This window comes from Nannobrachium achirus, assembly GCF_963921795.1.
Source record: "Nannobrachium achirus genome assembly, chromosome: 21".
Taxonomy (NCBI): domain Eukaryota; kingdom Metazoa; phylum Chordata; class Actinopteri; order Myctophiformes; family Myctophidae; genus Nannobrachium; species Nannobrachium achirus.
The window spans coordinates 49,628,492-49,651,677 of record NC_137828.1 but is presented as its reverse complement, the minus strand read 5'-3'; the positions used below and the strand labels follow the sequence as shown (position 1 = coordinate 49,651,677).

The 23,186-nt window shown below is 44.5% G+C and overlaps 3 protein-coding genes and 1 pseudogene across 11 annotated transcripts in view; 3 read left to right on the top strand and 1 right to left on the bottom strand.

Moving 5' to 3' along the window:
* Positions 1-1,866: 1,866 nt before the first annotated feature.
* On the top strand, positions 1,867-2,565 carry LOC308306769 (E3 ubiquitin-protein ligase RNF114-like; the record flags this gene model as incomplete). The annotated part of the gene is made up of 1 exon (XM_080751812.1): positions 1,867-2,565. One exon carries the CDS (start codon positions 1,867-1,869, stop codon positions 2,563-2,565), a length of 699 nt encoding a protein of 232 aa, XP_080607938.1.
* Positions 2,566-7,034: 4,469 nt separating this feature from the next.
* On the top strand, positions 7,035-7,676 carry LOC308306768 (synaptosomal-associated protein 23-like; the record flags this gene model as incomplete). The annotated part of the gene is made up of 1 exon (XM_080751811.1): positions 7,035-7,676. The coding sequence occupies one exon, from the start codon at positions 7,035-7,037 to the stop codon at positions 7,674-7,676; it is 642 nt and encodes a 213-aa protein (XP_080607937.1).
* Positions 7,677-12,533: 4,857 nt separating this feature from the next.
* Positions 12,534-13,530, top strand: LOC308306767 (transcription initiation factor TFIID subunit 7-like; annotated as a pseudogene). Its single transcript has one exon. The product of its transcript is annotated as a transcription initiation factor TFIID subunit 7-like (transcript).
* A 4,481-nt stretch (positions 13,531-18,011) lies between these two features.
* The window catches only part of LOC308306840 (uncharacterized protein), a 64,249-nt gene continuing 59,074 nt past the window's right edge, over positions 18,012-23,186 (bottom strand). For 6 of the 8 annotated variants that reach the window (XM_080751891.1, XM_080751892.1, XM_080751893.1 and 3 more), the window contains 2 exons: positions 21,062-21,241; positions 18,012-19,525 (listed from right to left, as the gene is read on the bottom strand). In XM_080751891.1, the coding sequence (XP_080608017.1) occupies positions 18,594-19,525; positions 21,062-21,101 (972 nt within the window). In that variant the 5' untranslated portion in view covers positions 21,102-21,241 and the 3' untranslated portion in view covers positions 18,012-18,593. Of the gene's footprint in view, positions 19,526-21,061; positions 21,475-23,186 lie in introns of those variants that run through there. The other 2 variants (XM_080751890.1, XM_080751897.1) reach the window with 2 other exon arrangements.

Below are 23,186 nucleotides of genomic sequence, written 5' to 3'. Positions count from 1 at the left end.
AAAAACATCAAATAGCCGATCTACATCAACACATTGTGAGCTTGTAGATCAGCTATTTGAAATGTGTTTTTCAAAATAGTAAAAGATTTTAAAAGAGTTTATAGTGATAAGGGCCAAGGCATGGACAAAAATAGGGCCCATTGTGCCTAAAAAGACATATTTAGCCACGTGTATGCTGCAGCCTGCACGCATGCCCCCACCCACTGAAATCAAATTGTTAAAATCACTAATACGGCAGTAAATAAAATCATTTCAACACGCATCTTTTCTTTTCTCTAACAGTAGGGCAGGAGAGAGGCTCCACCAGCACCCGAACGTCATCTTTTTAAACCTGTTTTTTTTAGGATATAAAAATAAAACAAAGTAAATAAAAACAAAGTTGTCCTCTAAGTGTCCTAACCTGCATCTCGTCCTTCCAGGTTGCTCAGCCTCTCCTCCATGCTGTTCTTCAGCTTTCTGAAGAGCGCATTGACCTCCCAGCGGAGGTCATCCGCCCCAACCACACAGAACAGGAGCAGCAACAGAACAGCCTTCATGGTGAAGTCCAGATTGTGAGCAGAACACTCTCAACACCCTGTATTTATTTACTGGATGTTCAGACCCTTGGAGAACGGAACGCTGCTTTCAGGGGAGGTGGAGTTTAGCTGTGTTCCTAAGAACACAGCTAGCTCCATCCGTGAGGAGGTTCCCACAGCAAAACAATTTAAACACATTCTGTTTTGATTCATTGGAAAACAGCCCATCTACAAGCTGAGCTGAACATTTAGAAAAATGTTGCATAATTGTGAAGAAATTTGAATAACACCAATGACAACAATCTTCCGATTTGAGACAATGAATCGTGTGACGTTAATCCCCTTTCCCTATTGGCTCATACTAGGCTAACAGCAGATCTACAAGCACACAACGCCTTGCACCGTGAGGCGTTGTGCGCTTGTAGATCTACTGTTTTCACTAGTTTGAAATAATTTTTTAAATGATAAATACAAAACAAACGGTTTTGGACATACAAGGTTTCCACCCGACAACGATGAAATATAACTCATGTAATTGGCCCACTGGCTTGTCACTTGTCATGATCTGAAATGGCAAATCTTTGAGTAGCAGCAGCGCTATGGAGAGATCTCTCTCTATAGCGCGCAATGAGGGCCTCTACAACTCTTTTTCCCGGGCTGAATCAGGGGCCCAGCATGTCCCTGCTACTGACATGTATTTAATTTAAATAAAAGTAGGTCTGAATGATGTAGCCTACTCAAATCATAGAACCTTTTCAGCTATCTTCTGTCTTTTCATTCTGATGGCTTTTGTACATTTTACAACAATGTTTGATAGGGTAAGTGTAGGCTAAAATAACCTGGCGTAAGTTTGTATTCACAGAACAATTTGCTGGGGATTTGAGACCTGGCCTGTAGAGCAATGGCCCTGCATGGTAGCCTATTCACAGTCAAACACGCTTGTGTGAATGCAAATCATTCTCACAATGTGACTTTGATTCATTCAAATGTGAATGCAAGTCATAAATAATGAAATGTAAGGGGGGGGGGGTATTCTACACTATGCTCATTCTCAGTTCACACAGAGGGTGCATTCCTCAGGGAACTCCATATATGGAGATTCATCTGTGATCTCCATACTGTATATGGAGATCGACACACGCACAGTCCACACGCACAGTTGCACACTCACAATACCCGCTGTTATGCCTGCTGAGAAGGGGCGTGGCTATGGCTTTGTTGGTGTAGGTATCGCCATGGAAACGCATAACTCCAGTCCATAAAAAGGCATGACTGCACTGGCGACACAACACAAATGACCTGTATATAGCACCCCCCAGTCCTCCATACTTGTAATTGTTGAAGAAAAAAAATGGTGAAGTTTGGTTCTTTTGGCTTTGTGCAAAACGAAAACCTCTTTGCAGGAAGCAAGGATTTGGATGGAAGCAAGGACTTAGAGTTAACTTGTCCGATCTGTCTGGAGATCTTCGATAGACCAGTAACAACACAATGTGGACATACGTACTGTCAGAGTTGTCTCCAGGAGTGTCTGTGCCGCCCCGACCCTGTGTGTGCCATGTGCAGGACAGACCTGCAGGGCAACTGGGCCAAAGCTACTGAGCTAGAGGACCTCATCCACTCGTCTGTGGCGCCTTGCAAGGGCTGTACAGCTAAGGTGCGCCTGACTCACATGAAAAGCCATACAGCTACCTGCGCTAAATATCAAGAGTGTATTGAGGAGGAAATCAAGGCCACTGCACAGAGCCGGCAAGCCGTCATCAAGCCTGTGCCAAATCGTCACACCTTCACTTGCCCCTACTGCGACTTCCGGAACCTGGATCAGGATGGCCTAGCTGAGCACTGCACCAGCCAGCATGCCCGGGACCCACACCCAGTTGTGTGTCCTATCTGTGCCTCTATGCCTTGGGGAGACCCCGAGTACAGGAGCGGAAACTTCCTCCGGCATCTGAAGACGAGGCACACCTTTGCCTATGACACCTATGTCGATTACTCAGCGGATGAGGAAGTAATGATGCGAGAGGCTCTGGAGCGGTCCCTCACACAACAATGACTTGTGAAGAACGATCCACTAAGGAAAATGAGTCTTAGAGAGAACGGTTGTATGTCCATCAAACAGACACCACACTAATGGCCATCCATCTCACAGGGAATGGACATCAACCATGATATAGAAATTTACATAGACATTTTCCAAAGCTGGCTAACCTGCAAAATGCTAATGTTACCCATTAATGTGCTATTAATGTACAGTATAGTCTACTTGATTGGATCACTCTGTATGTTACTGTCCAAACTCAACATCAAACTATTGATATTTTTATTTATTTTTGCTTTCGTTTGGTTGGCTGTTTCCTTCCAGAAATCGAAATGAAAAGAACAGAAACATGATGGTCAAACTGTGTGTTTTATTCTAACTAGAGCAGTACCCGTTAGTACCCATAATCTGCAATGCACTTGAGAGAGTTCGGGTGTCTCCATACATGGGCCTTTATCGCTGCTGTTCCTGTCTTCCAAAAGCTCCTTTAGATCTTACCAATCAGTTGTGATGGAGAGAAGGGACAAAGTGAAGGGAGGACATCGTCTTCGAAACGGAGACCTGGAGGCTCCTCCACCCATACGTGTGTGTTGGGGGCACACAGCTGAGGAGCCCACAGAGAAGAGCCCCACCCCCTATCACTAGGACTTTCTACCACTGCTGCCTTCTATGAACATACGCGTGTATACATTCTGCATCTGGGTTATGAAAGGACCTGCCCCCACCTGAACATACACTGTATATTCAGCTGATGAGTCCAACTGGGCTACGTTAGCCATTTCTAACTGTGGTACCTCTTAAGAGTTCCAAGGCCAGCGGTTCTTGGTCTGCCCCGTGGCCCCCCCAGCTGGACGTGCCCCAAAGACCTTCCTATAGGCCCTATAGGGAGTAGGGGGAAACCTATTTTCATCAGAACGGTGCGGTACAAAGTGAGCGCAGCACCACATTCATAAATATAAAATGATTTTTATTGTATTTGTATTGGGTCATTTGAGAGTAATGGTCAAAGTGATTCAGTCTGGATCCCAGGCCAAGTACAAATACTCACCCACCTCATTTTATCATTATTATTATTCAGTCTGTGTACAATTAACAAAAGACTGTGAAAACCATAGTATGGGGAAGGAGGAAATCAGTCCACAATCTTTTTTATTTTTTGGGGGAGAGGGGGTTCTAAGTGTTTTACTTCTTTTTGAGCAGTGCTCCTGGAAGTAGCTAAGCTCCAACATCTGGCTTTGTCCGTGCCCTGAAAAAAAAAACATATAAAACATAATTGGACATATTTTCACAAAACGCATATCATGGTGATTGAAACGAGGCTTTAAACTTGCGACAGGAACCATAAAGTACTTATGACAATGTTTATTAAGGTAAGAAAAGTTCGGGGGAATAGAATGAAATCCTATAGAGAACATGTTGCTTCTGGTGCCAGAACAGCGCAACTAGCGGCCAATCATACTGTAGGAACTTTCAGTTCCGTGTTTGCTTCATTTTAAATCGGGAGAACTACACCCTAGTACAGTACAAATAGACGGACCGTACGTACAAACAGACAAAGCCAGATATAGGAGCGGTTAGCACCGCTAACAAATAAGCAAAGAACTAGACCAGGTCAACCTGGTTGTGCCAGACCCCCTGTCTGTCATCATCATTTATGACATCATGCCTTTTGTAGGCATGTCATCATCATGTCATCATCATATATACCCTTTATATAGAAAACCCGGACAGACAGACCGACATTTGCTTATGTAGGCCTACCCATTTCATGGGTCTGGCAAAAACTTTAATGATTAAACAGCTGAAAGGGGAATTTGAATTAGGCAGGGAAAGCAAACATGAAAACGCAGGTTTTGTGGGAGTCGGCAGGTGCATTTCTTGAATTCGGTCTGACCAGAAGCTGGGATAAAACTGGGACAATAAAAAGTAGAAAGATGCAATTCTGGGAAATTGCAAGTGTGGTTGCCCTGACGTGAGTCCGCTGGGCAATGTATTCCGTCTTAGCATTTGTCCCTTTCATGCCCATATATGGAGATCCCTGATGTCATCAATATCAAGCCCATATATATCTTGGAATGCCCATATATGGACGTGTCAGTCTCATGTTGTCTATGACGTCAGACATGATGTCAGTCATCTCCATATTTGGGAAAAGTTTAATTTTAGAATTTTCTCATGCAAGTCAATGGAGAAAATTCATTCACTAATAAATTAATATATAACATTAAGAAATATATATTTAAATATATAAATATCGTCGTTGTCGGGTGTAAACCTTGTATGTCCAAAGGCGTTCGTTTTGTATTTATCATTTAAAAAACGAACCAAACTAGTGAAAACAGCCGATCTAAAAGCACACAACACCTCGCACCGCGAGGCGTTGTGTGCTTGTAGATCTGCTGTTTTCACTACTTTTGTGCGACAGCTTTGTATGATGAAGCTGGGCTTTGCTTTGCGAAAAAACTTAAAAATGTGAAAATTGGAGATACAAGGTTTCTGCCCGACAGCGACGATATATAATGTATCTCTTAGCGAAATGCACCCAGACAAGTCCCGATGAAGCTGGTCGATTTGAGATACTGCATGGCCCAAGTGCATGCCACCAAAACTGTGGGAGGACTAGCGTGGCAAAAATCTGGAAAGATAGAAAGAATAAGGTTGGACAAGTACTATAGTCTGGTTGCCCTGCTAGGGCAACCACACTATTTGCGTTTGTGCACTGCACTCGTAGCCAAATATAGCCTACTTGTGAGCCAGCAGAGCGTGCAAGTGCTGTCTGTATGTGGCTGACAGTGGGGTGTGTGAGCATGTGGGTATGTGTGATGACATTTTCGTTTGGTTGTGACGTCACAGGCTGCACTCACACTGAGACGCACTTTAAAAAAAAAAGTTCTGTCCAAGTTGTGTTCAGTCAAAGTCTGTTCCAAAAAAGAATACATTTCCCACAAAGCTTCACGGAAGTGGGCGGTTCCGCTTGAGGAGGAAGCAGATATGGTATTTGGCCATGTAGTTCTTTTGAAGGCACTCCTGCTGCTTTTTGGTGACACGTAAAATTGATTTACAAGCTCACAGCGTGCCACCATGCAACACGTTGTGAGCTTGTAGATCTGCTATTTTAAAAAGTTACTTTAGGCACTTGAAGTACATTCTAATGCCAACACTAATACTTTTACTCAATACATTTTGAATTCCAGGCTTTTATTTGTAACAAAGTATTTGTATGTTTTCAGTATTGATACTTTTATTTAAGCAATGAATTTGAGTATTTTCTCCACCACTGTATAAAGCTTACATTCTATTTATAATATTCTTTTTCGTTCTGAAATGGAGGTTTCATGTCACTGCAGTGCAGACAGGCTCTGCTGCTGTGGAGTACAAACTACAAGTGAACACACCTGTGTGGGATTGCATCATGGCCTCTCTGTCCTATTGGTTGGCAGTTGAACCCTGCCCTTCTGTCTCATCAAGTGCAGCTTGTCTGCCCTCTGATGCTTGCCTACAGCAGTCCCTGTGCGTGTTGTGTGTGTGCTTGTGTGCTTGTGCTTGAAGCAACACCACAGGACTCTCACAAGCACAAAAATCATGTGACTTCCATCCGGAATGCATTGTGCTGTCTCTGCCCCCCGCTCCCCCCACACAACTCTCACAAGCATTTTGTGCTTGTCTGTGCTTGTAGGTGTGTAGCCGGCCACAGAGAACGCTGTTCCCTCATTGGCTAACAGCAGACAGCACCCTTTGTACTGTCAGCCAGCCGGATACAGACAGCACCGATCACTCTACTTGCGCACTCTGCTGGTGCAACAATGAATGACCAGACAGACACCAGAGAGGGGATAACAAAATGGATGGATTCTTCTCCAGCAAATCGAACCTTGCTGTAGTGTATGACAGGCTTTGTTCTGAGATTGTAGGAAACCTTCTGCCTTCCCTCAAGCCTTTCCATGCCAAGGACCCACACATATAATCAGAGCCTCTGGTTATGTGGCCCCTATATAGTGAAAGGGCTTAAGAAAAATCACACCCAGTGCGAAGTGAGCAGTGCCTTTTATGAGTTAATATCATTAGATAATCTGGCATTTATTTATCAGTAGCCCAGATGCACGTGTGCGCACACACACACACACACACACACACACACACACACACACACACACACACACACACACACACAAATGATTGCTAATTTGGATAAAATAACCACTGTTTGTTATGCCTGCCTCTAGAAGGGGAATGGCTATGGTGGCAATGCGCTATGCAAACACATGGGTATGGCTGATGATGTCACAACACGTCACACAGTATCTGTATATAGTGCCCCCCCGATCTATATTGTACCTTGGTGTAGTTAACTAAACAATTCTCCACATAGATTTCTACAGCCATGTTAACATGCCTTAACGGTATATTTCCAAACACGGACGCTTGACTGACAAAAAGATCCAGCTTGTGGTGTGCATGCCCTCCAAACAGGAACGACAGTAATCATGGCCTCATATTATATGTCGGAGGAGGAGCATATTACCATGAAGGCCAACCAAGTGTCCGACAAGTCGCTGGAGAGCACCCGACGAATGCTGCAGATGGCGGAGGAGAGCAAACAGACAGCCGCCAACACCATGCTGATGTTGGACCAGCAAGGAGAGCAGCTGAGGCGCGTGGAGGACGTCACGGATAAGATCGCCAAGGACATGACCCAAGCCGAAAAGAACCTGAAGGAACTCACCAAGTGGAAGCTGAAGTTGAGGTTCAAGCAGTGGTTGAAACGTCTCAGGGGGAGCGGCGGGGGCGAGGGTGGCAACGCTGTGACCACGGTCAAAGGAGGAGGGGGCACCGTGACCCCCAAGCAGCCCTCAGGCGTTCCTAATAACCAATCTACCCGTCTCAACTTCTCTTCGCGTTCAGGCACCTACATTGAGAGGATAACCAATGACGCGCGGGAGGACGAAATGGAGGAGAACCTGGAGGCGGTGGGCAGCATCATCGGCAACCTGAGGGCCATGGCCATTGACATGGGTAGTGAGATCGACAAGCAGAATGAACAGATTGGCCACATCACAGGCGTGGTGGACACGAACAAGGTCCGCATTGATGCGGTAAACCAGAGAGCCAACAAGCTCATCAGATAGACAAAGGAAACCTTCTTCCAGCTGCAACCATATTTTGAGCCTTTATTGCCAGCCACTCAGAAGAATCAAGACAATCACAAACTGTAGTTTATAGCCAAATATTAGACTTGTCTGTCACTGCTGTATCATTTCCACAGGGCCGGCCAGTGTCATATCTTAGAAATAACAGGAAGAGTTAGTTGGACAACTTGGACCTTGGGTTTGAGCCGAGTCATGTAAGAACACACTACGTCATATATAACAGTATGTCAAAGCCACCTGAGATCCGATATCAAACTTCAGCCAGAATCAGATTTTTTTTAAATTATATACTTATACTGTTCTCATGTATGTGCATGTTACGTATGTGACTAAAACACATGACTCCAGTGTCACAAATGTGATGTTAACAATTGATTGATTGATTGAATACTTCATTAACAGTTTTGCAAATAGTACAGTGGTACAATTATGCAATGGTGCTAAAAGGCACAGGCGTAAATATCTCCGGTGCCGCTGCACCGGGCCCTGACATTAGACATGCAGGTGGCCCATTAACACTTGGCATATGATAACGGGGCCGTGGCGCCACACCGCCATAATTCTTATCACGTTCCTGGACGTAATTGACATCGGAAGTGTTAATGAAGGAAGAAGGAGGAAAAGAAACAGCGGGTCGCAGATCTGCAAAGGCAGTTGAGAAAATATTGAAGTAGCCTGGTGGCTGCTGCTTCTATTTCCAGTAGTAGTAGACTACCATTTCAAAATAAAACGTGTAGATTGAATGATCGCATTATATCCAATAAAAAAATCACATCCGTGTGAACTGAGCGGTGGTTTACCCACCAACCCCCCCCCCCCAGGCTAGTCTCAACAGCACCCTCTTACCCACCAACTCCTCCCCCCTTCCCCCTGTGTGTGTGTGTGTGTGTGTGTGTGCGCGCGTGTGTGTGTGCCTGGCCTGGCCTTTATTCTTTATTAGGATCCCCATTAGCTTCCACAAGTGGTCGCTAGTCTTCCTGGGGTCCACACAATAATTCATACAGTAAAAACAGACAATAGTAAAAATGTTGCTATCTAAAATAGACACAAATCGAGTTAATAGCAAAAACAGTGACATCTCTCTGCATAAAAAACAGAGAACAATAACCAATAATCACAAATACAGTGTTTACACGAAATACATAAATAACTAGACCAGGTCAACCTGGTTGTGCCAGACCCCCTGTCTGTCATCATCATTTATGACATCATGCCTTTTGTAGGCATGTCATCATCATGTCATCATCATATATACCCTTTATATAGAAAACCCGGACAGACCGACATTTGCTTATGTAGGCCTACCCATTTCATGGGTCTGGCAAAAATAAGGTACAAAAGTAGAGAACACAAACATCTATGAAGGACTCGTCAATTTATGTTTGAGTTTCAGGCCTGGCCTGAAAACAGCGCCCCTCCCTTAACATGTGTGGTCATAAAAGGTACTACACCACAGGCTTGAGGCTACATACAGACCCACCCACCCACCCACCCACACGGCCACACTATGGAGACGGTGTGACCACCGCTCAAAAAAAAGACCCTTGTTTTGAAATGCCCACCGTTTGAGAGGAAAGAGAGTTCTATTGGCCGGGCCCCTTGACGACTTGGCTTCGTCCACTCAAAACAACAAGACTTTGGAGCAAAAGTTAATATTTACCATGCTCTCTGAAACCAAGACAATGTTGTAGGCATAATGAACAAAACCTTCTCTTTCGTTGTCCTCCTTACTTTAGCAGGTGAGTTAAGTAAAGAATCTAATATACTGGCTACTAGTACTGGCACTGCAGCTGCATGCAGTGATGCATCGCATGCCGTCATTAATGTAGTTGTCTACCCTTAAGTTCGGTTCGGATTCACTTCACCTTATTTCGGTTTGTGGGTTATTTTGACCCGGTGGATATTTGGTTTAAAAAACAATACTAATATCAATTTTAACTTAACAAATCATCATCATACATTGACTTTGTTTAATTCCAAACTGAACATGTTTCAGGTGGAAAACCGTTAACTTCTAACTTAGACTAAAAGAATGATCACATATACTGCCAGATTCTGTTTGCTCATGGTCAAATATCGTTGAGCCATTTCTTAAGGTGCATAATTAGGTGTTAAAATAAGGGAGCAGATAAGAATACAGATAGTCCATCTGTAACTTCACTGACTTTTGCCATTCACAACCTGGTGTAATCAAAGCATACTAAGAGCAAACTAAACCAAATCCATGTTATTGCAACTGTAGGGACTAGGGAGCATTTACTATTAAAACCGGCGAGTGAGTAGGTAGTAGGTAGGTAGGTAACAATATCTATAGCTGACCTGTTGTGACATCACATTGTTGACTCGATGACCAAGGCAGCTTAACGCCTCAATGTCTATAGCTGACCTGTTGTGACATCTAATTGTTGACCCATATTTGGCAATGCCCAAATATGGACACTCCATATATGGCAATGACAGTATTAATTTATGCCTCTGACCTGCCCATATATGGAGATCCCTGATGTCATCTATAATAAGCCCATAGCTTGGAATGCCCATACATGGACGTATTGTGTGAGTCTCATGTGGTCTATGATGTCAGACGCCAGTCATATCCGTATTTGAGAAAATATGTTGTCCACATTTTGTCCAACTTAAACAGCCAACTGCAACTCACACTTGCAAATGAATTCTGTCCTGCGCGACCTCGCCTTAGGCCTTACTGGTATGGATATATATTAGAACATTTTCACACTTAGGAATGACCACTGTGCAGACCTTCTCTGTTGTCATCTGCTGTCTGACACTGTCTGGTTGTCCAGGCAGTCCGGGTTGATGACGTAACCGTCTATTTATTGACCAGCTTTGCAGTTTGCAAGCTGGTTGAAATGCCTAGGCATAAGGGGTAAGGGGTCACGCAAGATAGGAGTTTGAGCCGCTATGCCTCCCTCACACCTCAGATTAGACCGATCTGCCCATATATGGAGATCTCTGTATTTGTCAGTACTTGTCCCTTTTATGCCCATATACAGAGATCCCTGATGTCATCAGTATATGCCCAAATATGGGCATGCCCCTTATTTGGGCAGTTTTTTGACAAGCAGGTGCGTAAGGAGCCAATGATAACAGTTAAAGCATTGTATTTGTGATTGAAAACGATCTGAATGTGAATGGGATATACAATAGCAATATAATACAGCTTCACCTTGCATTAGGGATATAATTATTTAGGCTATAGAGTCCTTGCATTAGGGATATAAAAATTATTTAGGCTATAGAAGAGTAGAGTCGCATTGTGACCATGGCTGGCTGCCTGCAAAAGTGCAATGATTTCTTAACGGCAGCTCTTTTTGGAACATCTTCCTCCGCTATCTGCGGAGGGACTGGAGAGGTTCCGAAAGAAAGAAGCTGTTCTCAACAAAAGGTGCATCATTAGTTTATCGTCGTTGTCGTGTGATGAGTAGCCTAAACGTCTTTTGAGCAGCGAGCGAGTCCACAGACCACAGCTAATCTAAAGCCCACAGGTGCAACACGTTGCATTAGATGAGATCCTTTCTGAACGGACCTTATGTGTTGTTGTTGCTGAGCATGAATAATATTTTGTTTTAGTAAATCCATTTGTAGCGTTCAGAGTGAGAGAGAGAAGAGACAGGACAGGCACTGATGCCACCGCAGTGAACGCACCAAACTGGGGAGAGTGTTTTTTTTTTCTTTTTCTTTTTGTTTTGTTTTCAGGTCTTTCAGTCCAAGTGTTGCCATGTCTGCTAATTATAAGCGACTCTGGGCTTCATTTCTGTAAAGTTGCTTGTATATGATAGTTGCTGGTTTCGTTTTATTTGTTGTGAGCTTGTAGATAATTAATATTTTTTCAATAAGCTGATGTGGCGATGCGTGTAGTTTTAAAGTGCTCGTGTGGCCTAGATCAGGGGTCTTCAACGTTTTCAGGCCGGGGACCCCCAAACTGATGGGGAGATGGAGCAGGGACCCCCTACCACCTCATAGGGTGGGGGGGTCGGGGCTACGACGTATTTTTTTATTTTAAACATGTACAAGTTACAGCGAGCAGGGTGGGCCGTACCACTACCATTTCTAAACATACTACTTATTAACTGAGAACCAATGTCAATAATATCAACAATCTGTCAATTGCATAGTAATCATGTATTCAAGCTATTCAAAATGGATAGAATCATGATTTATTTTTTAACATAAATGTGAAAAATGAAAAAAATAAACTTTTTTGAAATCTTTTTTTTTTTTTTTATCAATAATTTCGCAGACCCCCTGCAGTACCTCCGCGGACCCCCTAGGGGTCGCGGACCCCCTGTTGAAGACCCCTGGCCTAGATAATATCACTTTTTGGGGATTATTTTCGTACACCTGGTTGCTTAGTTCTCTCGCAAAGTCTGGCAACACGCACTTTCATACCGCGACAACGGTTTAGTGAAAACTAGGTATTTTATGGCTATGCCAGCATTTGTGCTTATGTGAAAACACCCAAAAAACTAAACTCCCGGCAAGTTGAAAATCATTATGCTAATTATTTTGCAGGAAAAATTCCGGAACTGTAGTGAAAACATGCCTATAGTGACATGAGCACAATGAGGTTGTCCACCCACCTGTTGGCTGGTCCTCCAGGAATGGATGACATCATTCTTTTTTTAGATCGACATAAATAGGCACTCTCCAAATATGGTGATTGAGCCTACTAATTAAAGTTAAATAGAAGCCAGGAACTAACAGCAGAACAATCTACTTGTTAACTTTATCCGAATACTGTAGTCTTTTAAATAAAAAGTCAACATTTATGCAGCAGTGTTGGCTGTCCCATGCAAAAAAAAAGAGGAAACAATAATGACCTCTAAGGACAAAAGACGAAAAGTTGGAACGAAGAAATCAAAGAATAACGAAACAACCGAGGATGATCCCTTTGAGCAGGAGAGTCAGTTCATCCTCAGGCTGCCCATGGAATATGCATCAACAGTAAGAAGCATTGCTCAGTCTACCAGTGCGAAAGACAGACTCACCATCAAGATTCATCCGGACAGTCGTCATGGAGTAGTGAGAGTAGACCACGTCCCCTTGGCCTGCAAACTGATGGATCTGCCCTGCCTTGTGGAGTCGCTGAAAACGGTAGACAACAACACCTTTTACAAGACTGCTAATGTCAGTCAGATGCTGGTGTGCACACGAGACGGAGACCTCACATCGCCGACCGAAAGCGCCAAGAAGAGCAAAACGAAGGACAAGGACGCAGACAATAGTTTTATCTGGAACCAAGGCATCACTCGCCCCCTGAAGAATGTGCGGAAGAGAAGATTCCGTAAGATGGCAAAGAAGAAATACGTCGAGTCTCCCGACGTGGAAAAACAGGTGAAGAGACTGCTGAGCGCTGACGCCGAGGCCATCAGCGTCAGGTGGGAGGTAATAGCGACGGATGAGTCCAAGGAGAAGATGGACCAACGTGGCTCCCTGGACAACCTGGACCCCTCGCCGGGCACCTCTGGGCTCAAGCCGGACCACAGCTCCATGACCCGCCGTGAGAAACTGAGGGAGCTCTTTGATGACAGCAGCAGCAGCAGCACCAGTGAGGAGGAGGACGGTGAAGGGCAGTGGCAGCGGACGAGCACCTGAACATCTAGAACAGTGGTTTTCAAACCCTTTTCATAGCAAGGTCTATATTACTTGTGCCAAGTCTGTCTCAGCGCACCATAAAACTGACAATTATTAGATAGTGATGGAGTGATGGAGCATCCGCAAGAAACAGCAGGAGGAACTCACCATGAAAGTTGAGAACCAGGCCCTGAAGAATCGCCTCAGACATTTTTGGTTGAACAAGGTTTCAGTGTAAAGATGTGTGGAAACACTTCCTTGGTCTGTTGACGGCGTTGCCCAAGAAAAATCGCACCTGTGTAAAGTGAGCGGTGCAAACATGACACATGTGTAGAGTTGGGCGATATATCGCCTACAAAAGCTCCACGGTCCTATAAACTTGAGTTATACTTCGCCGTACAGCGCAACGGTTTGTGCTTCTACAAGCTCACAACACGTCACGGACCTTGTAGATCTGTGCAGTGTCGGGTTAATATAGTAACGTGACTGCATGGCTTCTCTCAGACGCTGCACACTGTGAACAACCCAGAGGTGGCACGATGCATTTCTGCTGTCGCAACAATCCCACTCAAGTGTCAAGTTTCACTCACTTCCATTCCATAGGATATTATGTTAGGACTATTAAAGCTAAGATCACAAGTTGAATTCAGTAAGTAGCCTACCCCGGTTTGAAGGGGGTGCTACTACCAAGGTGTTTAAAACAGTGTTCCCTGACCGGGAATCGAACCCGGGCCGCGGCGGTGAGAGCGCCGAATCCTAACCACTAGACCACCAGGGAGTGGTGAAAAGGAGGAGTTTTTAATAGATACAGAACTTGACAGGAAGCCAGTGCAGCTGTTCACGGGTGGGGGTGGTGTGCTGCCACGGCTTGGAAGGTGGAGTTCTCTGGATCCCTATTGACTCCCTCAACAATGGAACCACACTGACGCCAAACACAAAGGTCCTACGGCAACAACATCACAATTAACCGATAGTAAGCAGTACATGCATTAAGTCAAATGGAGTTTCCCCCCAAATATGGGCTTCCAGTGAAGCTGTCTTGTTATATGTCATGTCAGTTGGCTTCTATGTGGCTTCTATATGTGTCTGGAGGGTTATTTCATGTATTGTATTTACCGTAGTTGTAATACAGTATAATTATAACACTTTATACTGTATGTAGAAATGAAGTGTGGTAGTGGTGATGAAAATGGTCTGTCAGAAGTGGGATTCGAACCCACGCCTCCAGGGGAGACTGCGACCTGAACGCAGCGCCTTAGACCGCTCGGCCATCCTGACATTGATGCTTGATGGAAATAATGAGTGAATGCAACAGTTTACTGACGGTGGCGTGATAACAAATGAGAGAAAGAGAGAGAGAGGGAGAGGGCGAGCGACGGAGCCACGGCACGGAGTGAGAGGCGAGAGAGAGAGAACTTGGTGGAGAGAAAGAGACTCCAGTCCACGTACTGTATCAATGTGGGTGCGTTGTCCTCACTCAGCAGGGGGAATTGCGTTCTCTATTCACATCTTGACTTGCTAAAGAAGGCACGTTGACGTTTGTATCTTATCCATTGAGATCCAAAACCAAGAGGACTAGTGTGCGCGAGAGAGGAGCATCTGTGAGGTTGTTAACAGAGGTAAAGAGTTTATATTGCGATGGGACATAGGCGACATAGTTGTTATTTAGGCTAAATAGTGAGTGACAATGCCACCGCAAATATCTGCCCACCGGTTTGCCGTTAACAGACAAGAGAGGGAGGGAGGGGGAGTTAGAGCGAGAGAGAGAGAAAAAGAAAGTCCATGTGCTGTAGGTGCATGCGTTGTCCTCAGGCGCTCAGCAGGGGAAATTACATTCGCCACATATTCACATCTTGCTAAAGTATAGATATAAGCTTATTGCGGGAGAGTGCGGGATTTTGCGGCGCCCGCCGATGTTATTTTGACCGCATGTCCCCGCCCGCGGTGATTAAAATATCGCCTGCAGGTCCCGCGGGAGTGCGCTCCCGCTGCAGGCCTCTATGTGGCACCCTTGGGTGATGTTACTCAAGTCCAGGGGTGCCTCAGGATACTTTGATAATATTTGGAATTGATCAATAACAATTCAAATGAATCAATTATAATTAGCAAAACAGCCTTTTCCAGCCTATATACACCAAGTGTTTTGGTGAATGTTCCCCCCAAGATAGGGATACTGGGGTTTAAATGGCTGAACGCCAAAAAGTTATTTCCAATCTGTCCTACAATGGAAACAGATATTATCTCAAGGTTTTCTTGTGACTGCACTGTATTTTATGGGGAAAAGATTTACATATTTGACAAATCTAAGGTGCTGTAAACTCAAGTACCAATGTAATTTAGGGGTGTTGTGGGTGAAAAGGTTATACAAGGGTGCCCTGAGCCTAAAAGGTTTTAATACAACTGGCGTAGGCATCTATATAGCTGCTCACACAGCTTTCATTTACAGCCCATGAATTATTCACTGAACTTAATTTAGTAGTAAAACAACAAAGCAGACTACTAGAGGTGAGGAACCATGTCAAAGACCCACACATCCGTATAGTAGCCCTCGTCCAGTTAGTGTTGTGAGATAATTACAAAGTTATATTGCATATTATATAAAAGAAATCCTTAATACAGTCCAACAAATGTTTACTTACAAGTTGAGAGCAAATTTGCACATAACCGTGCTAATATTTGTTAGCAAATGTAGTTGTGTTCTCCCGCTAGCCCTTGATTTAGAAAAGAAAAAGAAAAAAATGCAGTACTGTGTAGAACTGCCACATGTCTGATTGATGCGATCCAGAGAGAAAGCGCACCTAATGTAAAAAGTGACGAAAAAGGGGGAAAAAAACATCAACTACAATTTAACACAGGAGTTATCATAGTCATAGTAACCTAAATTCTACCAATAGCAATTTAAGGGATTTAGCAGACACTCTTGATCCAGAGCGATTTACAATAGCAAGGTAATTTATCAACAGCAATACATCAAATGCATAGACATTGTAATCTAGGAAAAACTTAGGTAGACCAAGCACCTACTCAGTAAAAACGTTATAAAATATATGCTATCTAAATTAAGTGTGTGGTCATTGAGGGTAGGCAAGTGCTACAGTAAGCGCTATATAAAGGTAGAGTCTGAAGAGGTGAGTCTTCAGACCACGGCAGAAGCTAGGGAGTGAGTCTGCCGTTCTAAGTGCAACAGGGAGTTTATTCCACATAACAGTTTGGGGGCCAGGAGGGCAAAGTGTCTAGGACGGGTGGATTGTTGTCATGAGTTTTTTTAATCGAGGGTTCTGTCAGCATCTTTGTGTTGGCTGATCTAAGTGAACAGGTGGGGTTGTAGGTAGGGCTGTTCTGGCCTAAAGATTAAATAAAATCCTGATTTCCAATGTTTCAAATAGCCAATGTAGCATTGGTGCCCACAAGGTTTAGGTGACCACTTTCCTGTACCCTTTTGCAGTGTGAAATGCCATCGAATCTGAATTTTCCACGTTGCCTCTGTCTGGGAAAGCAAGCTGATAAGCTTTTATCGTGAAGCCAAACGTTTCTGAAGGTCTTAGCGTGGTGAAAAGAGCTGATCTACAAGCTCACAACGTGTCGTGAATCTGACGTGTTGTGAGCTTGTAGATAAGCTATTTTCAGAATGCAACACGTCGTACGACGAAGTGGAAGTCCGGCTTCACTTTGGAGTTGTAGGGGAGTCCCTTTTTTGCAGATCTTTCAGTCTGTGTGTATGTATCAAAAACGCACCACGGTTAACACATTAAACACCCACGAGGTGTAAACGCGTCAATCTCTTTGATGTCTCTGGAGGCCCACGACGCGTTTGACGCGTTGTACAGTATCTATACTGTACTGTAGTTACTGTACTTTGCTACCACAGTGATACAATGACCAAAAGTTTTTTTTTTAAAGTTGAATATTCCTTCAAGTATATAAATGGTGCATTTCGATAGCGCCTTTATCCAAGGCGCTTTACAGAGATTGTGCATTACATTCACACACAGATGGCAGATGAAACCATGCAAGGCACCAACCTGCTCAAAGGGAGCAACTAGGGGTTCAGAGACTTGCTCAAGGACTCTTCGATATTAACTCTGGGGGAGCCCGGATTCGAAAATGGAACCCTTCAGGAACCCTCTGTGTTTTAATGACGGTTTCTCTACCCCTGAGCCACTGCCGCCTATATCATTCTTATACATTTGTTTTTTCTATGGAAATAACGATACGATGCACGTACGATGCATAACGATACGATGGGAGCGATGCACTAAAACAAATTTCACCCACTTCTTTACCACTGTAAACCTGTGATAAATCTGTGACACTCAGGGCCAAGAGGCTTTCGTCTGGGAGGCCAGGCATTAATCTAATAAAAATAATTACTACAAAATAGCCAATTTAACATCAGGATACACTCTTTGGTTCCCAGCTTAGTGCCCAAGTGCAATGTAAAAGACATATTTCATTTGACATAGAGAGGGGGGTGCACCGTTCCTGGAGGTACTGCAATACCAGGTCGATGCGTGGAGTGGACGGAGCAAGCCCCTATTCCATCTCCCAGTTCCAAAAATCAATTTAATATATGGTCCCCGGGTAGGGGACGTATCAGATATTAAACTGATAAGAACAGATTTTTTTGTTTCGAAAAGGTTTATTAACACTTGTCCTTTACATACATTCATTTCATCAATAAAAACAAATATTTAACATTTCATTGTATTTTTTCTCTTCTACACAGCACATTTTCTCTTCTACACCATTTTTTTCTCTTCTACACCGTTTTTTTGTTCTCTTCTACTCAAAAAATAATAAATAACCTGCATTTTAAATAAATAAAAGATGTGTCACATGCTATTAAAAACCTGTTTCATAGTTAAAAACATAGTTTGTAAAAAACAACAGAGCATCATGACTAAAAAAGCAGGTTAAAAAAACAGTGTTGAAAGTGCTGTTTGAAGACCATTATGTATGTCAGTGTAAGTGTGTTGAGTTCATAAAAAGTGTCAGTTAAAAAGCAATCTGGCTAGCCATCATCAGGGAAACGTTCTGTTGCTCTTTTACCAAGAGACTAAAAAAGTGGAAGATGTTAAAAACTCTTAATTTATTCACAATTCAAACTGTTTCTGTGTGCAGGAGCGGGGTGAGTCACTAACGGGTTAGATCCCCATCCTGCCTCCTCCAAACGGACAGGTCTCTCGGGACCTGTCAATGAACATCACCAGTCAGTCTGCCTGCGGCCCTGACCTTTGTTGTGGGCTTCGGTCTCCCTCGTCCGAATGAGCGCAGAGGCCATGCTTCTTTGCGGCTGCGTTCCTAGGGCCTGCCGCCTGCAGCTTCGGCCGCTTGGACCGTTGCTGCGGCCATACGGATCGCAGCCACGGGGGGGATGTGCATGCGCTTGCTCACCAGCAGGTTGCGGGTAGTCCATATGGCGTCTTTGATGGCGGCAAGGGTGAGCCAGAGATTTGTGTACTGAGCTTTTGTCAAGCGATCCTGGCCCACCCCATACAGCACTAGCTGTGCTGTGAGGACGCCCCCTACCGGTTGAGTACGGGAATTGATCAGGGAGCCGGCTGTCGCCCACTGGTCTACGGCACCGCGGCACTCCCAGAGCAAGTGCCTCACCGTCTCAGGTGCGCCACAACCAGGACGGGGGCATGTTGAGTGCGCTGCCATGCCCCGGGAGTGCATAACAGCCCTGACTGGGAGGATGTCGTGAGCTACCATCCAGGACAGGTCCCGGAGTCTGTTGGGGAGGGCAGGATGGTTCACATTGCACCACACCGCCTGGGGCTCGCCTACTGCAAGCAGGCGCACTGGACTCACTGTTTCCCGCTCCTGCACAAGAGAGAGAAGAGAGCGGTGGTCACTTAAAACATCCACATCCTGCTCAAGGTTAAAGTGCAGAACAAACTTCTTGATAAAAGCATAGGCAGGTGGCAGGTTAAAAGACACTGGAACTCTAAGATCAACTGGTAAAAGGTGCAAGTGTCTGAGATAAGACCCCATGCAGTATCTGGCCATAGCAGCTGTCTTGTGTTCTCTGGATGGGGCTGTAGCGTGTGTGATGTGTAGTGCGGTGTAAAGGCTGCCAAAAAATAAATACAGGTCGGGGACTCCTTTCCCCCCCTTCTCCTTTGGCTTCTTCATTACGTCACGTCTCAGTCTCTCCCACTTGGATCCCCATATGAAATAAAAGATGGCTCGTTCCAGGTCTAAAATCACTCGTTTAGGAGGCATAAAAACTGAGGAGACAGATAAAAGCAAGGGTAAAATCACAGCTTTGATGATTAAAACCTTACCTTCTATTGTCAGTCTTCTAAGTCCCCAGTACCCCAGTCGCTGCCTAACTCTCCCTACCAGGTCTGGCCAATTGGTTTTGCCCTCCCCCTGTCTGTCAAATTTGACCCCCAGTATCTTTAAGTCAGTCTGGGTCACAGTCAGGGGAAGTCCAGTCATGTCAGTTGCTCTCCAAGGTCCATAAAACTGGGCTTGGGTTTTGTGTCTATTAAGTTTAGCACCAGAGGCCCGTCCATAAAAATCAGTCAAGTCAAGTGTCCTGTTAACGGATGAAAGGTCAGTGCATAAAATGTTCACATCATCCATGTATAAAAAACAATTGGCTGTTTCCCCTCCACTCCCTGGAATACTTACCCCTTTGATCCATTGGTCCCTTCTCAAGATTTGTGCCAATGGTTCAACGGCGGCGATGTAAAGGAGGGCGGATAACGGACATCCCTGACGGACACCGCAGTGTAAGTCAACTGCATTTGTAAGATGCCCATTTACAACAAATCTGCTGCGGATATCTCTATACAGCAAACCCACCCACGCTATGAACCTCCCTGGAAACCCCAGTTTTTGCAGTACCTTAAAAAGGTACTGGTGCGAGACCCGATCAAAAGCTTTCTCAAAATCTAGATTTAGGACTATAAGCCGCATGTTTCTGTCTCTCGCATAACAGATGGTGTCTCGGATCAGCACTAGGTTGTCTGTGATCCTCCTCCCCGGTAAGGCACAGGCTTGATCCGGGTGGATCACCTCCCCCAAAGCCATGGACATCCGTGACGCTAAAAGTTTACTAAAAAGTTTACAGTCAAAATTTAACAGTGTAATCGGTCGCCAGTTCTTCAGGTCAGTCTTGTCATCTTTCTTGTGGAGTAGAGTTACTATACCTAACCTAAAACTGTCAGGTAGTCGATCTAGTCGCTCTAGGTCTTTAAAAACAGTCAATAAGTCAGATGCTAAAATGTCCCAGAAAGTCAGATAAAAGTTTAAAGGAAGTCCGTCATTTCCTGGGGACTTCCCTTTCTTAAAACCTCTCAAACATTTATCCAACTCTAAAAGTGTAAAATCCTGGGATAAAAGCTCACTGTCTGAGACTGTTTTGTCTAAAAAACCTAGAACCTCTGTCATGGTATTTAAGTCAATTTCTTTTTCAGAGTACAAGTCCCCATAAAAGCCCTCTACTACTTCTTTCATCTCTTCTATGTCTTCCACCACCTCCCCATCCTCCTTCTTTAACTTTACCATTCCCTCCCCTCTGTTAACAATCTTTTTAAAAAAGTACCTTGTACACTTTTCTCCTTCTTCTATTTCTCTTTCTCTACTTCTTAAAATGATTCCACGACTCTTGATTTCTGCCAAATCTGACATTTCTTGTTTTACTTCTTTAATCAAGTCATTAAAATCAAAACCCTGCTGGTTGTAGTCAAAATAACGCTGGAGTCTTTTTTGCAGCCCCAACATGCGTCTATCTTCCCTAGCTTTCTTTCTCTTACCTGCCTCTCTGAAGAAAGTCTGTGTCCTTCCCTTCACCATCTCCCACCAAAGTGCACGTGAGTCATAACAGTCCTGAAGGGTCTGCCATTGACTGTACTGCTCCCGGTACTGGTTTACTAACTCCTCATCCTCTAACAGGGAGCAGTTTAGTTTCCACAGACCCCTCCCTACTGTCACACCTGAGGGAAGTGAAAGGGTGACAGAAAGCATAGCGTGATCAGAAAAGAAAACAGGGGTTAATCTAGCATCGGTGGGCGGACAGTCCCGTGTAAAAACATAGTCAATGCGAGAGGCTCTGGTGCCGTCACCATTAGACCAGGTGAAGCCCTCCTCTCTGGGATGCAGGGTTTTAAAACAGTCAATTAGTCTAAAATCCCTACAGATGCTCTGTAATAAAACAGACGTCTTGTCAACTTTGAATTCAACCCCTGCTCCTCGTCTATCTTTCCTGCTTAACACACAATTAAAATCCCCTCCCACCACTAAAGGATCCCTCCCTAGCATGTGGGGCTGCAGGTCTTCTAAAAGGTCATATCTACTGTTCTTGTCAGTAAAACCATACACATTAAGAAGGTTAAAATCCCTCCCCAAATAAGTCAGATGTACTAAAAGAGCCCGCCCGTCTCTCACCACCGTGCTTCCCTTCACCAGAATGTGGGGGTTCTTAATTAAAATGGCCACACCGTCCGCTTTATTCTGATTGGAACCACTCCATATGGAGGGTCCCACTGGCCACTTGTCTTCCCATTCTCTGTATGATTTTAAAAAGGGCAACGAGCATTCTTGTAATAAAAGCACATCAGTCTTAAAAGTATTAAGAAAGGATAGAACACTTTGGGCTCTCACTCCCGACCTCACGCTTCGCACATTTAGTGTGGAAACTGTGAAAGCCATGAGTATGGTTAAAAACAGTAGAGCTGACATCTTAAAAGACTAAAACCAGAGGGTTAAACTCCTTTCTTAAAATTAACAAAAACATCTTGTGGACACAGCCCTTCCCTAACATCCACATCATTAGATGCCAGGTTGTTGGCTGCATCCTCGCCACTAGGGCGTTCAACCATTCTCATGTCATGGACTTTATCATTTGGTGTTGATTGTGTTATAGGGTTCATCAGGTTTATAGTAGTCATACTGACAAAAGAGTCAGAGTTTTGGGAACTGTTTTCAGGGAAAACTCTGGGCTCTCCCTCTATAGAGCCAGGTCTTCCCTTCTTCTCCTCAGCTCCAGGAGCTTGAGGAGACAGTTCAGACGCTGTCCTCTTGGCACCTGGCTGGGCATTAGGGAGGGAGGTGTTACTGGCTGGGCTCTCACTCACTCTACTCACTTCTTCCTTACTTGACTCTGTGGACATCTGACTGCCGGTCTCACTAGAGACGTCAGACACATGACCACCCATCACCACTGGCTCCGCCCTCTCTGCTCCAGCTCCACCTCTTGTCTGTACCTCCCCCTCGACCACACCCTCTGGGGGGATCACAGACTCCTCCCTTTCTCCCGCCTCACCTACATCCTCTCCACCACTGAAAGGGCTCTGTGGGGGATCCTGGTGAATGATGTCATCAGTTACCATATTAGCCACATTAGCCGAAATGTTTGGTCGGCCATTTTGTGACACATTTCTGGGCCCATTTTTGGCAATATTAGCAAAAGACTTAGGACAATTTCTGAAGAGGTGTGTTTTCTCTCCACAGAGATTGCAGCTTCTACCATTGGGACAGTTGTCAAAAACATGACCAATTTTCCTGCATTTCCCACAAACAACATTTTTGCAAGCCTCTACCAGGTGTCCATGCTCTCCACACTTGCGGCAGAGCTTGGGTTGACCTACATAGTTAATGTAGCCTCTGTTTTCCCCAAGCATTATTACAGGTGGAATCTGCTTCAGGCCTTGGTAGCCCTGGGGGTCAGGTAGCTGTTTTACCTTGACCCTCCAGCTACAATCCCAAATTCCATCAGCATCATAATGCTTGGTAGGGTCAGCTTTTACAGAGCAATATCTGGCCAGCCATATTTTTATGTCACAGCCTTTCACAGTTTCATTAAACATCCTGACAGTCACTGTTTTCTCTGAGCTGTCAGTTAGCTCTTCCACTTGAAAGGATACAAACTGGTCTTTCACA